We start from the raw sequence: 16,767 nt of genomic DNA on the forward strand, positions 1-16,767 counted from the left end.
CTAGCTCTCTACCACTTGAGCCACAGCGCCACTTCCGGCTTTTTTCTTTTTGCTTATGTGGTGCTGAGGAATCGAACCCAGGGCCTCTGGCATGCAAGGCATGCACTCTACCACTGAGCCAACTTCCCAGCCCCAAGATCTAAGAATTTTGATTCAAAGCCAGCCTGGGCAGGCAAATCCACAAGACTCTTTACCTCTAAATAGCCAGCAAAAAGCTGGAAGTAGAGGTGTGGCTCAAGTACTAAAGTGTCAGCTGTGAGCAAAAAAGCCAAGTGAGATCACAGAACCCTGAGTTCAAGCCCCAGAACCAGCAAAACAGAAATCAAAACCACAAAACACATTCATGGCTAAAGTAAAAAAAAAAAAAAGCGAAGCAAATAAATAAATAAAGACTGACAATTCCAAGTAGTTGAGGTGGCAGCGAGGACACTCATCCATAGTTTTTAGAAAAGCATAAAGGGTATAGCTAACTTTGTATAACAATATCAAAGTGATATATAATGATATGTATGTTTATATAACATACAAACATATGTTATGCATATGTTTATGGAATTACTTCACAATTTCACATCTCTCTTATTGACCCAAGAGAAATGAATGCCTATGCCTGCATAAAACTATATACGAATAGTCAGAAAAGCATACTCCAAAAGTGCTCCCTTCATATTTAACAAAATTTATCAAGCTGTACATTTAAATGGATGAATTGTTTGGAATGAAAATAATGTCTTAAAAAAAAAATCCCAGAGGCAGAATGCTTAAGTGTCTTCTACCCTGTGATCCCAGTTCCTAGACTTCATTATTGGCAGCAAGGTCATCCCAGGTACCTGGGCTCCCTCTTGTCTCAGAGCTGGGATCCAACTGACATTGAGCGATTTCCAGTGGGCACTGCAGTGCATCCCAGCTAAAGACTGGCAGAAGCAAGCTTGTGTTCCTAGCAGTAATGATGAAGCCTTCATTGAATTCTCTGCCAGGCCATGTTCAATGTCAGTACACCCATTGAAGAAGAAAACAGATCTATAATGAGCTGTGTGTTACCAGCTCACAAATAATTTATAATGGGCAAACTAGGACAGGAACAGAGCTTTTTTTGGCTAAGGAGGTTGCATGTCACTCTTTAAAATCTAGGCTAAAAAATTATTTATAATGCAGAGACAGGCACTGAGAAATGGAACAGGTGGGTGCCTTTCTTCTCTCTCGTGTTTGAACATTGTGCCTTTTACCCTGAACTAGCAATGAGGCACCCAGCCTCTTCCTGCCAAACCTGCCTTCAGCCAGGAAACCAGGAATGAGGCCTATGCTGGAATCTCTTAATCTAAAAGCCAAGAAGAAACAGGAAGCAGAGAGAAGTCAGAGAAGAAAAGACCTTGAGGAAAGACTCTTAGTGCCTGTGCATCTGAAGTAGGCTTCGAGGCTCTGAGAAAAGATCAGGAAATAGTCCAGAGTGAGACAGAATTAGGGTAAGGTGAGTTGGAAATGTGTGTTAGAATAAAGACAACTTGTGTTTGAAACTATTGCAAGATGGCATAGGAGAAGAATTAGAACTTTACAGGTATAGGAAGGAACTTTTTTGAAGAGTCCCAGAGGTACAGCAGATAGAAGAGAGATTTTGACTTAATGGGATTACATCAAAGTCAAAAGTTTCAGCACAACAAAGGACACAGTTACTAAACTAGAAAGATAGCCAACAGACTGGGAGAAAATCTGCACTAGCAATTCATCCAACTAAGTCCTAATGTCCAAAATGTATAAGGAGCTCAAAAAACTAACAACCCCCAAACTAATAAACCAATCAATAAATGGGTAAAAGAGCTAAGAAGAGACTTCTCAGAAGACATAAGAATGTCATATAGACATCTGAGGAAACACTCAATATCCCTGGCCATAAAGGAAATGCAACTCAAAACAACATTGAGATATCTAGATTGGTCAATATGAAGAATTCAAACAACAAGAAATGCAGAGAAAAAGGAATCCTATTGCAGTGTTGATGGAGTTTTGGAGGTTCCTCAAAATACTAACCATAGAATTTCCCTGTGATCCTGCCATGCCACTCCTGGGCATTTATCCAGATCATTACAGAATATGGTAAAGAAAACACTTGCACATCCATGTTTATTGCTGCGCTATTCACAATAGCCAGGTTAGTGAAACAACCCAAATGCCCTACAACAGATCAATACAATGTACATATATACAATGGAATTTTACTCATCCATTAGAAAGAATAAGAGGTCATTTGCAAGGAAATGGATGAACCAAGAACAAATTGTGCTAAGTGAGGTAAGCCAAACTCAAGAGAGACAAACAAGTGCATGTTTTCTCTCATATGTAGAAGCTAGATCTAAAATATAACTGGACATGATAACTTATACAGGCATTTACACACAAACAGACTAAAGGAGGATACCCTTAGGAGAGGAACACAAAGGTATAACTACAAATACTAGTTATTGAAACGAATTGATCTATGTAACTTGTGAGTAGAGATGGGAGAGGGGGAAACTAGGGGAAAGTAAGGGAAGGGGTGACATTGTCCAAAAAAAAAAAAAAAGAAATATACTCATTACCTAGCTAATAAAATGGCCGCCCCTCTTTATAACACCTTAATAATAACATTAAAATTGTAAAAGAAAAAAAGCCTGGTGGTGTGTGGCAGGCAGAGGCGAGCATTGGGTGTGGCCATTGAGCCATCTTAGGAAAGGATATTAGCCTGTATGATTTCCCTGTGACTTGGGGAAGCAGTCTTTATTGATGCTGAGGCCTGGAGATCTTCATACCTGCCCCAAAGAAGGTATCAAAATACCTGCCACCATCTACCAACACCTTCTATACAGACCACAACTTCTCTCGTTGCCAGGAGCCTCCTGATGAGGGACTGGCTCCCCTCCGAACCTTGACCCCAGGCCCTGGACCAAAAGATAGAGCACAGGAGATGACGGTGCTATCGAACCCTTATCCCCTTCGTTTTTCTCCTACTTTTTATTTTTTATTGTTGTTATAAAGGTGATGTACAGAGGAGTTACAGTTACATAAGTCAGGTAATGAGAGTACATTTCTTTTTGAACAGTGTCACCCCTTGTCTCCTCTCAATGAGCTGACTTTCTGGGACAAGCCTATCTTAGATGCTTTAGGAAGGAGTAGGCTATTTTCCCCAGCTGTATACATACCACCTAGGGATAAGCTGACTGTTGACAAAGAGACTTTGGTATGTTATCCAGGAGAGGTTGAAGACTCCATCATGACTCTGTGTGTATTTGTGTGTGTGTCTGTCTTTCTCTGTCTCTCTCTCTCTCTGTCTCTCTCCTGTGTGTGTGTGTCTCTCTCTCTTGTCTGCATGTCTATCTTTTATCTCTCTCTGTCTCTGTCTCTATTTTACAGACCTAGAAACATGTACACCCTAGGCAAACACTCTGCAAATAAGCTATATGCCTGGCCTGGTCAGGTGTTTCTTTTGGTTGTCAGAGCAGCCCTAACCCCACCTTCCCCCCAAATCTCCTCATCTCTTATTCTAATTCCTAAGAAGCCTAGAATACCTCTTATGTGACTTGGTAGCTTAGGAAACGTTTTCTCCCCGTCACTGACAGCTTTGCATTCATCTTTTCTATAGGCACAGAGTATAGGATGGGATTTCTTAAATAGACTTCATGTTATAGAGGATTTTGAGGTTCACAGCAAAATTGAGAGCCTCCCCCCCCCGACATACACACAGCTTCCTCCCACTGCCAATATGCCCTGCTTGAGTTGGCACTCTGTGTAGAGTTGATGAAGTTCATTGACATGTCAGAGTCATCAAAGGCCATAGTATGAATTAAGACTTGCTCTTAGTGCTGTATGTTCTGTGGGTTTGACAAACATATAATAGCATACCCCTCCCTCTGTAGTATCCTACAGACAGTGTCATTGCTCTCATAGCCCTCTGTGTTCTGCCTGTTTATCCCTTCCCAGGGTGATAGCTAGTCATTTCCTATCTTTGTAGTCTTACCTTTACCAGAGTGGCAGATAGTTACAGTCATATAGTATGTAACTTCCAGACTGGCTCCTTTGATTTAATATGCATTTGAGTTCCTCCATTTCATCTTAAAACATGTTCTACTGTTCTGGCATATTGAGAGCCACACACAGTACCTGTGCACTGGGTCCTCATGGCCCACAGACTGTCTCCCCAACAGGAAAGAGATCTTAGGGGCAAAGGCCAGGCATATGCCCAGGTGACACACTCAGGATGCCAGACCATCCCTGTGACTTGGCATCTCAAGACTTAGGTCTCTGGAGGAGAGAGAACATGGTTGGAACCTGAAGAAGGATTCCTGGAGTGTGTCTCTCTGGGCAGAAGCCATCCAGGTAAACAGCATCGCTTGCTCTCTGAACCTTAAAGCTCTATGAAATTAGAATGACAGGTCTTAGAGGAGCTAAGCTGTGTAAGCTTTTGCATGTGAGTCAGAATGTATTCCTAATGCTGTTTTTCTTGGTGGCCAAAGAAAAAAAGCCCAGCAAAACATCTTTCTCAGCTCTGAAATGTGGCTACTGTTTTTATCCTGAGCAAGTTTTTTAATAAGACAATCTCAGTTAAACAGACTTGGATACAGAGTACTTCTGAAGCTGGGCACAAGTGACTCACAACTTTAATCCTAGCTACTAAGGATACTGAGATCTAAGGATCACAGTTCAGAGCCAGCATGTTCAGGAGAGTTCATGAAACCTTTATCTCCAGTTCACAAAAAAAAAAAAAAGAGCTGTGGCTCAAGTGGTAGATTCTTAGCCTTGAGTGAAAAATCTAAAGGACAGCACACAGGCCCTGAGTTTATACAATACTACCAGCACAAAAAGGAGGGAGGGAGGAAGGAAAGGAAAGGAAGGAAGGAAGGAAGGAAAAAAAACAACCTCTGTTTCATAACAGAGCTTTGGAATGTTCTAGTAACTATTGTGTTATATGTTTGCAGAGCGTCTCGAAACAAGTCTGAGAAGAAGCGTCGAGACCAGTTCAATGTTCTTATCAAAGAGCTCAGCTCCATGCTCCCTGGCAATACGCGGAAAATGGACAAAACCACTGTGCTGGAGAAGGTCATTGGGTTTTTGCAGAAACACAATGGTAAATGTTGAGCTTCTGTCTGGTTTTATTCTACCTTGACCTACACCTTTCCAAGGGGTGCTGACCTCATCAGGCAGCTCTTCCAGCTGAGCCTCTCCCTAGAGAGAGATCCTCCCTTCGGTCACAAGCTTCCCAGTCAAAGACCTCCACAATAGTCCCAGGTCCAGCAAGTTGAGGAGAGGATTTATATTCTATGTTCTTTGTTGTGTGTATGCCAATGCTGGGGTTTGATCTTGGGGACTGGATGCCATTCCTTAGCATTTTCATTCAAAGCTAGTGTGCTAATACTTGAGCCACAGCTCTACTTTTGGCTTTTGGGTAGTTAATTGTAGTTAAGAATCTCATGGACTTTCTTGCTCAGGCTGACTTTGAACTACAGTCCTAAGATCACAGCTTCCTCAGTAGCTAGGATTACAGGTGTGAGCCACCAGTGCCCAGCATCAGATTCTTTATCAGCCTAAAGAGAGAGTTCAGAGCAGCCTACAGTGATCCTCAGCCCAAGCAGGTACCATTCACCATGGTTGCAATCTTCATGAGAAATCCCTGGAACAGGCCAGTGTTAAAACCCAAGACACTGACAGCTCATGTTTACAGTCCTCAGAATCAACATGCAAAGTCAGCCTTGGCAGGAATGTCCATGAGACTTTTATCTCTAATTAGCCAGCAAAAGCTCGAATTGGAGGTATGGCTCAAGTAATAGAGCCTAGCCTTGAGAAAATAACTAAGGAGTGGCACTTAGACCCTGAGTTGAAGAAGCCTCAGTACTGGCATACCACACACATGCATGTGCACACACACATGCACATGCATAAACATACAAAGCTTCCCCAATAGCTGCCTCTTCCTGTCTACTTCTACTTTGCCTGAACTTAACTGTCCTGACTCCCACTACCGGAGATTGGTTTTACCTCTTGAAATCTTAGAATTATGACTCAATCATGTTCTTCCAATGCCTGGCTAGTTCATTTCTATATGCAGATTCCATTCCCTTTTATTTACCACTGGGAGCCATCCTTAAACTTGTTCTCTCCCAAACCCTTTGGCTCTTAAGTTCTGAGCAACCCTGCCTTGCCATTTCCCTTGAGTGGACCAAATAATAAGTCACAACAGTGAAGAGGGTTCAGGAGCAATTCACAAGCAGGAAGAACAGAATTCTTTTTGCCCTAACCTTGACAGAAAACATAATAAAGTCAGAAATGTCAGATCCATTAAGGAAGTAATTACAGTTTCTCCTTTCCTGTGTGCTCATAATTATGTTTGGTGTGCCACCCCCTCCTCCAGAACATTGTCTTAGACAAGATGATTTCATGTCTACTCAGGAAGAGGACACTGCTGGGACATGGGAAAGTTGCATTATTTATGTCATTCTTTTATTATTTCTTTGATAATTGTATGTACCTATTAATAATAATATGACAGCAATAATAGATCCTCCTTTTGTTTTCTTTCAAAACTACCCAAGGAACATGTTAATTACTTTTATTAAAAGTCAGGGGAGACCAGACAAGTGGGATTTAGAATTAAGTGTTGCAGCAATATTCAGGTGCTCTGATAATTTAATCAGAATGATTCTGTTTCCTAAATAATGATTTAACCAAGTGAAATAGCAGGTCACTTTGATTGCCAAGATATTTTGTGCCAATTACTCAAACTAGGTCAGTGCCACAGAGAAACAGGACAGCTGGGATCAAGTTCATCCGTGTGACATTTATGCTGGGGTCTGTCCTCTGTGGAATGACAGGATTGTCAAATCTGGACCCCAGAAAAGACAGGTCAGCAGAAATGTAGCCTCCTGAACCCAGGTAGCCTAGGTAGTCTCACTTTTTTTTTAGAATATGAAGGCCAGCACTGAACAACCTACTTAAACACCGTTGGGGTCACTTCAGGACCTCGTTCATGTCTGGATGCCCAACTCAGACCGCAGTGGAAAATCCATGCTAGGTTTCATGTAGAAATGATTGATTGAACAAAAATTTGGCTTAAAGTAGAAAAACCAATACAGCTACAATTGGTGTCCTCCCCATAAGGTGTGATTCCCACTGGCAAATGAGCATGGCGAAGGAAAGTGAGGCCCAGCATTTATTCATGGTACCTGTGAGCCATGTACAGTGCGAGGGCTCTAAACATCATGGCAGCATTTTAATCTAGTCCCAGGGGACAGATGAAGCAACTGAGACACATGTCACTCAGGAAGATATGATGTCTAAACCCAGCAGCCTGGCTACAGAGGCCTGTTTTCACACCCCCCATCTAAGATGTATGGGACTCGTACAAATGTTCGTATCATAGCTGTGTTTAGCCATACATTAGTGGATTTATTTCTTTTCCGAATTGGCTGCCATCAGAATCAACCAAGGAGTTAAAAAAAATAGATTTAGCCTAACACTGATGGCTAATCCCAGATACTCAGGAGGCTGAGATCTGAGGATGGAGGTTCAAAGCCAGCCCAGGCAGGACTGTCTATAAGATTCATATCTCCAATTAACCAGCAAAAATCCACAGGTGAAACTGTGGATCCAGTGGTAGAGGATCAGCTTCAGCTAAAAAGCCATAGGATAGCATCCAGGCCCTAAGTTCAAGCCCTAGTACCAGCAAAATACATACATATATACATACATACATACATACAAACTGGTACCAATGCAGCAGACTCTTTGGAGCAATGTACTGGAGTTAGCTTGTGCCAGTTTAAGATAAGATTGCTAAATTTTTTGGAGTTTTGCAAGCCAGTTGACATCAAGTTAATACGTTGAAACGGCATGGAAGAGTATTTCCACAGAAATGGGCAAACATTTCAGATCCAGGACACTTGTTGGGGGTAAAGCTTTTACCAGGCCTGAGCATTTTTCTGTGATAGATCTGGGGCTTGAACTCAGGGCATTATGCGCTTGCTTGGCTTTTTTGTTCAAGGCTGACACTTTACTACTTGAGCCACATTTCCACTTTTGTCATTTTGCTGATTAATTGGAAATAAGAGATTCACAGACTTTTGTGTCCAGGCTGGCCTTAAGCCAGGATCCTCGGATTTCAGCTTCCTGAGTAGCTGGTATGAGCCACCAGCACCTGGCTTCTTCCTTCCTTCCTTCCTTCCTTCCTTCCTTCCTTCCTTCCTTCCTTCCTTCCTTCCTTCCTTCCTTCCTTCCTTCCTTCCTTCCTCCCTTCCTTTTCTTTTCTTTTCTTTTTTTCCTTTTTTCTATGCCATTACTGAGGCTTGAACTCAAGGCCTCGACATTGTCCCTTTTTTGTTTAAGGCTAATGCTCTACCACTTGAGCCCCAGCTCCACTTCCAACTTTTTTCTGGTGAATTGAAGATAAAAATTTCATGGGCTTTCTTGCCTGGGCTGGCTTTGAAATGTGACCCTCATACCTCAGACTCCTGAGCTAGGATTACAAGTGTGAGCCACCAGTGCCCAGCTACATCAGTATTTTTAATGTTCCCCAAGTCATTCTAATGTGCAGCTAGGGTTGAGGAGTTCAGATTCAGACATGCTTCCTACCTTCAAGCTAAAGTTAGACCACAGGATAAGTAACATCAACTAGGTCCACATTTGTGTTTGAATTATTTCGTTCTTTCTTCATTTTTCCAAGCTTTCCTATTTTCTCAGATCGTGAGCCAAATCTTGATCCTAGAATGTATCTTTATTCTCTTTTAAGTAATCCAAATTAAAATAAGAACCTGACCATATTTTTTTCATAGTGAGATATCATATCAACCCAATCTTTTATAAGAGACCACTACCTAGATAGATAGAATATGGAACATCTTTGTCTATGTCCATCGGAATGCTAGTTCTACCAGACAAGGCTAACCAAACCTTGTCCTCTTCCTGTGTTGAGTATCAAGCTAAGAGAAATATTAATCCACATCAAGTTCTGTTGTTCTGCTTGCCTCTTCAGTGTGTCTGCCTTCATAGATGAGAGAGAGATGGGGTGGAGAAGGTCACAGAACAAGGAGATATACTCTTACCATGGCTGCTTTCAATTTTGGACTGGGTAACCAGCTGTTGTGTTTCTTTTGCATTTTCCAGGCTTTTCTGTGACCATATACAGCCCAAATATGTTCTGTTCAGGCACACAAGAAGCAATCAGTTGGTGAGCAATCTGTTACTAGAAGTTACACAACAGCAGAACAGGGAAGGGGGTACTGGCTGTTAATTGCAGTGTTTTCTTATGGTTCTCAGTTAGTTTGGTTGCCCTTGATGTTTAGAAAAACACTGTGATCACATCTCATTGCTTAGTCTCCCCCCCTCACCTGTGCCCCCTCACCTGTGGCTTATCTGTAATGACAACCATCAGTGGAGATGTGATTGAAACCCTGAATTTTATTTCCCAGTATGACAGAATTTACTTCCTTTGAGATAGCTTATCTCATTTATGTACTTTTTATGTTCTATGAATTGAGCCTTTCAAGGACTGAAATCAAATTGTTGAAACACAAAGTGAATGAAATGGCAGTTTTCAGTAATGTCGTGCTGGTGTTGAGAAGTAGTTGGTCATAGAAATGATTTGAAGGTTACTTATATCAAGGCATTTTTGATCTTTCATTTTCCCTTCATCATTAAGTTGAATGGACCTCTACCTAAATGAAATTTGAAAGGCTGCCAGAAAGACTCCTTTCCCAAACAATCCAGTCTATTCCTACTGCTCAGATGAACTTTTAACATGACTGTGTTAGGGAGAAGGAAGAAAGTATTTATGGGTCCATCCCTTTTCTAAGTGGTCAAACTGTGGTAATTATTTATGTAGCCTGACTCCCTTACCCCAAGATAAACTGGGACCAAGATTTGTAGTGCCATGTCCTGCTTCCCAGCATGCATTTTGCCACATGTATCATGGCACCCAGCAGTAAGCCCAACACACTGGTTCTCACTGGATTGCCTGCCTGACAAGTTTGTAGCACCTCTTTTGTAGTCCTTAAAAATCACATAGGACTAGAGGTCCAATTTTGTGTTAACAGCAGCAGGAATTTGTTCTTTTAGACATCTAGAAGGAAGAAACTTATCAGAAGAGCCTGGCATTGACTAGAACATTGGTAGAAGATAGAATGAGGTTTAGAGTCTCTCAGCCCTACACACCACCATCTTTCTTCACAAGCAACTGCTGACTTCTTTCAGATCATTCATTGAGATAGCAGAGTTCATTTTTATGCACCCCATAAAGGCAATTCTCAAACCTAGGGGTGTAGACACTGTGGTTATAGCTTAGTGGCAGAGCACATGTTTAGCACTCATAGAGACTTGGATTCAATGCTAAACACTTCAAATAAGTGTTACATTGGATAGTGTATCTACCTGAACAATTTGCTTTCTCCAGAAACTTAATAGGTTAGTTTTATTTTAATCTGTTAAAACAATTATAAGTCGAATTTTCTTACTGTTTTGTCAGTATTAAGAAACTAATACCTAGAAAGTATTTTTTTGGGGTCCGGTCATGGGGTCTGAACTCTGAGACTGGGTGCTGTCCCTCAGCTCTTCAGCTCAAGGCTAGCACTCTACCACTTGAGCCACAGCACCACTTCCGGCTTTTTTTTTCTGCTTATGTGGTGCTGAGGAATCGAACCCAGGGCCTCATGCATGCAAGGCAAGCGCTTTACCACTGTGCCACCTTCCCAGCCCTAGAAAGTGGTTTTTCCATATAATGTAGATAAAAATGTTGGCTTAATATGGAGGCCATACAAATAATTACAAATATCACATTTGCACACACTGTAATAATTTTATGAGAGATAAAGTAAATTAAACCAAGCCAGGTGCTGGTAGCTTATACCTATACTCATAGCTTCTCTGTAGGTTGAGATCTGAGGATCAAGGTTCAAACTCAATCAAGGCAGAAAAGTCTATGGATATTCTTGTCTTCAGTTAACCAGCAAAAAGCCAGAAGTGGAGCTGTGGCTCAAGTAGTGAAGTGCCAGACTTGAGTATAAAAGCCTAGAGACAGCTCTCAGACCCTGAGTTCAAGACCAAGTACCAACATTTTTAAAAAGGGTGGAATAAGCCATATTTGAAAAATGAAAGTTATATAATATTTGAGTCCTGTCCAACCCAGTGGTTATTGAATTAATCAATGTGAATAATGTCTCAGTGTAAGATAGTTATGTGAAATGGTAGACTATAGATTAACAACAAGAAATATGTCTTGAGAACAGTAAGGCCGGGTCTTCAACAGAACCTTTGGGCTGTGGTTGTAGATTAATGATAGGGCACTTGTCCAGCATGTGTGAGGCCCTAGGTTCTATCCCCAACACCTCAGAAAGAAGCAAAAAAATCTCAAACAAAACCTCAAGTAATGAGTATTTTGTATAGTGCATTATTGTTCAGTAATGGAAATGATAGAAAAAGTCATTCTTTTCTAATAAACAGGTTATTTAGTATAAGCCTATGATGATTCTGGAATTTTGGGCATGAAGTTGTAGGGGCGGGGGACCGTGACTGGAGCATCCACTGGACCACTGACTTTCACCCTTTAGGACTTCTGAAAACCCAGATCTCTGAAGTATTTTTGCCTTAACCATGAAGAAGTCACCGTCCCAGTCTTCATTCCTGTTGCTTTGATAGGTAGCACCTATTTGATGCCAGTTGCTGCTGCTGAGAGGCATTATGCCTCTATCGGTGGCAGGTGTTATGCCCAGGCTGAGATTATTCTATCTTCCTTCATTAAAGGGGTGTAAAAATACTTTTTAAAATGTTTTTAGCTATGTGCCAGTGGCTAACGCATATAATCCCAGCTACTCAGGAGACTCAGCTCTGAGGATCATGCTTGGTCAGAAAAGTCTGTGAAACTCTTACCACAATTAATCACAAAGAGCCAAAAGTGGAAGCATGGCATAAGTGGTAAAGTGCCAGCCTTGAGTGAAGAAGCTAAGCAAAGAATTGAAGGCCCTGAGTTCAAGCCTCAGTACCAACATGCCCGCATACCATACATGCGTGTGCACGTGCATGCGTACACGTGCGCACGCACACACACATACATACATGCACACATGCACAAACACAAATGAAAATAACAAAAAGTATATTTAAGCCCATTGTAACCAAAGTTCCCAGTCTTCAGACATCAGGATAATATATTTCCTTGTATTAGTTTAATTATTGCATTGAAGTTTACACAAAAGTAACAGAAGTAATATGCGCTTCATTGGTAAGTTCCAAGTCCTAGTTGCCTTTGAACATAAGTTTGTATGTTTTTCTTTTTCTGTAGAAGTCTCAGCACAAACGGAAATCTGCGACATTCAGCAAGATTGGAAGCCTTCATTCCTCAGTAATGAAGAATTCACCCAGCTGATGTTGGAGGTGAAATGTACTTTCACATTATTAATTTACAAAGTACTCCTCATTAGACCTTGTGCCCAGAGGAAGAGCTGTTCTGGACCTGGGAAGGAGGTCTTGAACTAGATATTGGCCTGAGGTTTTGCCTGCTCTTGTTTATACATATGGAGTTAGGGTACCATAAAAGCAAAAATCTCGAGTGAAATGTGGTTGTGTTAGCTCCCCTTCTTACTACAGGACACCTGGTTCAGGAGCTGAGTAGAAACAAAACAAGTCTTTTCTGAAAGTTATGCTTTTAACTTCAGCTCCTATTATTTCAACATGGCCTGTGAGTATCAATCACAGTGATCGGTGTCTGCCTTTGCCATGCCAAGATACCCAGGTTTTATCCTCTGGTTCAAGTGCCAGGTTCATAGGGCTGGATTTGTGAAAACCTCCTCCAGTATCCTTATATTTACATGTGGCTAAAAGCCCTTGGTACAGGTGAGGACCAGTCTCTGTAAAGCATCTGGCAGAGTACTCTTACTTCCAAGGGGAAAGAACAGAGGCCTTTGGATATGACCCTGTGGGAAGAGAAGCCTGATCCATAGCAAGTCCAGGCCCTTGACCTAAGAGAGCCTGGAGAGGTGAGATTAGTAAAATAAAGTTCATCACAGTTCATACAATGAGCAACTCTGGATAGGGTTTCCAGAGAGTGGCTTCTTAGGATAAATCTTTCTATAGCTTACCCATGTGTCTATATAAGGCTGGTATAAACTTTAATTTACATAGATTAACATGCAGAAAACAGAAAGTACTGGAATAAGAAAATGCCAGAATAAAGATGTCTAAATATTATGAAATATAAATGCATTAATGAACATTTGCATAAAATGAGAGATACTTAGCTCTACATAGGAACTATATTTAAAGAAAATAGAGAACTTTCTGCAGAAGCAATGCATTTTAAGTATGTTAAATTTAAAGCAGCTTGTGAAATATAATGTTAAATTAATGCATCATTATGCTACCTTATATACATGGATTTATCTTTTAATTCGTGTGGAAAGGTAGTTAAAACATATAATCATGTTGTATAAAATACTTGTGTGTGTGCGTGTGTGTGTTTTACTGGTTTTTGAACTCAGAGCTTTGTGCTTGATAAGCAAGTACTCTAGCACTGACCCATATCTCCAGCCAGTTTTTGTGTTGGTTATTTTTTTAAGAGCAGTGACATAATTTAATGCATATCTAAAAGCATTTTCATTTCATTAGGAGCAAGAGTTATGGTCATAAATTGCCCATGCTATTTTCAGCCTAAATACATATTTTCCAGCTTTCTATGCTAATTGTTTTTATGATAGGTTCTTCCTGCACAGACAGATGCCTGAACCTTGAGCCATCTATTTAACATCCCATCATAGCTGAGATGACAGGCTTGTGCCACCATATCCATCATCTTCCAAGGAGATGACGTCACATAGACTTTCCTGCCTGAACTAACCTAGAACAATTGTTGTTCCTGTTTTCAGCCTCCTGAGTAGCTGGGATTATAACTTTGAGCCGCTGGCACTTAGCAGTAGGCAGCTTTTAATAAGCCTATAAGCAGAATCTTTTTGTTGTTTCTTGTGAGTGTTAAAGTATCAAATGAATCTGAGGAACAAGGCTTTTATGAAGTTAAAAACTGATCAATTTATCGCCTGGAAAATGGGACTGAAATTTAGGAGACTGGAACTTCTATAAAGAGACTTTTGATTAAGGAAAATCTTAATGCACCTGTATAGAGTCCTTGAAGTAACTAGAGAGGAAGTGTCACTCAATGAGTGAATTAGGCCAGAATTAAAGCCTATCTGACCAATAGGCCTTGTCTCTGAATTTCAGCTCCAAGTTGTTAAACTACCAGCTAATAGTTGACTTAGATCTGCTTATGCTTCTGTTCTAACCTGTTGCTCTTCAGTTGACAAAGACCTGGTGTTCAGTGACCAGAACCTTCTGGCTTCTCCTCCCTGATGGCTTGAGCTGCCCCTCCACACATATGGGGTCTCTATAAGAATAATGTCATCAGTTTCCACAGTGTAGCTTCTCTACAATGCAGGTCCCATTCTAGATGCACATGACCTTGTGTGTGTGTGTGTGTGTGTGCGCGTGTGTGTGTGTGTACGTGTATGTGTGTGTGTGTGTGTGTGCGTGTGTGCACATGTGTGCATACATGCATGTGTGCTGACACTAGGTCTTCGACTCAAAACCTCTGTGCTATCCCTGAACTTTTACCTTCGAGTCTGGTATTCTACCACTTGAACCACAGCTTCCAACTTTTAGTGGTTAATTGGAGATAAGAGTCTCACTGACTTCTGCCCAGGCTCCCTTTGAACCATGATTCTCAGATCTCAGCTCCCTGAGTAGCAAGGGTTATAGGCGTGAGCCACTGGCACCAGGGTGCCTCTCCTCTTTCTAGATGCATTTCCTGAGGACCTCATGAGAACGTAGGGATCCAGACACCAGTCCTTATAACCAGGAGTTTCTCTTTGTCCAATGGAGATGGAACTCACACTTCCAGGGAACCATGTCCCCAGGCATGAACCTGCCTTTCCCCCTTTTTCTCTGAGATCGCACAAAATCAGACATCAGTGTAAAGAAACAGGATGACTGTTGCAGATCAGAAGAGTGGAGACTGTAGTCACAAGACTCAAAAAGGAGAGGAGTGACTTGAACGGAGGGAAAGCTCTTGTTGACTGGGAACTGGCAAGGCCATACTATCTCTGCATTTTTATCTAGAAATGCTACAGCAATCCTTTCTCCTGGCCCAGAGGCTATTCCCCCCCTCCAAAAAAAAACCATCAAGAAATGCCCGACATAAATTGGGAATTGTGGAAAGGGAAGGTTTTAGTTTTCTTTGGCTAGTGGCAAGTATAAAATTCTAGAACCCGTCAGAATCAACTTTACCTACATGGCTGTGCAGTCATGTGCTGTTGACTTTCTCTCGGGTGCTGTTGGGGGCGGGGAGGGAGGGGGGATGTTTGAAGCTATGGCAAGAGACAAGCATGCTTAACACAGTGACTCACTTCGGTTCTTATATGTGATGGGAAATGTCATTGAGCTAATGAATGTGATCTTCCCTCTATAAATACTTCAGCTTTTTAAATATCTACTTGCCTGACAAATTGAAGAAGGACATGGGCTCACTGTGCAGAAAGACTGATGATTCAACTCCTACTTTGTCCAGCTTTCTAATCTGCCTTTTTCCAGAAAGCTCCAGCCAACGTCCTTAAGAGCACCTCCACACCTTACAAACATTCACTTCAGGAAAAGTTGCAAATAGTGGGGAATAGAATAGTGGTTTCTGGAAGCCAGGGAATGAAAGGAGGGCAGAGGATCTAAGAAGGCCAATGGGTGGGTGCTAGGGTACAGTAGGGCAGGGAGACCCAGTGTGCTCCAGTACACGAGGGTGACTATAGATAATGATAATGTTTTGCGCATTTCAAAAAGCTAGAAGAAAGGATTTTTCATGCTTCCTCCATAAAGAAATGCTGAATGTTTGCAGGGACAGAAGTTTAACTCGATTTAAACATATTACACAATATATACATGTATCAAAATGTCAGAGGCTGGATGCTAGAGGCTCACACCTGTAATCCTAACTACTCAGAAGCCAAATCTGAAAATCAAAGTTCAAAGCCAGTCTTGGGTAGACTAATCCTCTAGATGCTTATTTCTAATTAACTAGCAAAAAGCTGCAAGTGGAAGTGTAGCTGAAGTTGAAGAGCTTCAGTTTTGAGCTGAGCAAGAGCAAGAGACCCTGAATTCAAGGCCTGGTACTAGCACACATAAAAAATAAAACATTATGAGTACCCCATAAATATGTCTAATTTTTTGCTTTTGTGCAGCTATTAAAAATAAATTTATAAAAAATACATTCAGAAAAAAAGAACAAGGGAGAAAAAAAGGAAGTGAAAGTTACTAGAATAGACTTTCTTGGTCATCATAGCCCATAAATCTAATTCAGAGTTCCTCAACCTTGGCAGGACTGACACTTGGAGCTCTTCTGTACAGTGTGGGATGTTTTGTAGCATCTCTGGCCCCTCCCACTAGGTGACAGCACCACCCATCCATTAATGAGAACCAAAACTGTCTGCACACATTGCCCAGTTGATGACGTTCATCTAAGAAATGTGCTTTATGCCAGGTGCTGGTGGCTCATACCTGAAATCTTAGCTACTTGGGAGGTTCAAGTTGTTGGTATCAAGTATCAAGGCTATCCCAGGCAGAAAAATAGGCCTCAAGACCCCTTCTCAGTGTAGAACTAGATATGGTACTGGTTTTCTAGCTACTTAGAAGTTTATCATGGGTGGATGTTGCCTAGGCAGACTCCCAGGAAGGAAGCAAGACCCCCATCTGGAAAATAAGCAGTAAAAATTAGAGCTGGTGGCA

At 41.4% G+C, this 16,767-nt stretch overlaps 1 protein-coding gene across 1 annotated transcript in view; it reads left to right on the forward strand.

Moving 5' to 3' along the window:
* Npas2 (neuronal PAS domain protein 2) overlaps positions 1–16,767 on the forward strand; it is a 179,731-nt gene that overhangs the window by 101,173 nt on the left and 61,791 nt on the right. Inside the window, exons 3-4 of the mRNA XM_013019736.1 lie at positions 4,947–5,095; positions 12,293–12,384. Coding sequence (XP_012875190.1) covers positions 4,947–5,095; positions 12,293–12,384 — 241 coding nt within the window. The remainder of the gene's footprint in view (positions 1–4,946; positions 5,096–12,292; positions 12,385–16,767) is intronic.

The sequence above is a fragment of the Dipodomys ordii genome, unplaced genomic scaffold (assembly GCF_000151885.1).
Source record: "Dipodomys ordii isolate 6190 unplaced genomic scaffold, Dord_2.0 Scaffold47, whole genome shotgun sequence".
NCBI lineage: Eukaryota > Metazoa > Chordata > Mammalia > Rodentia > Heteromyidae > Dipodomys > Dipodomys ordii.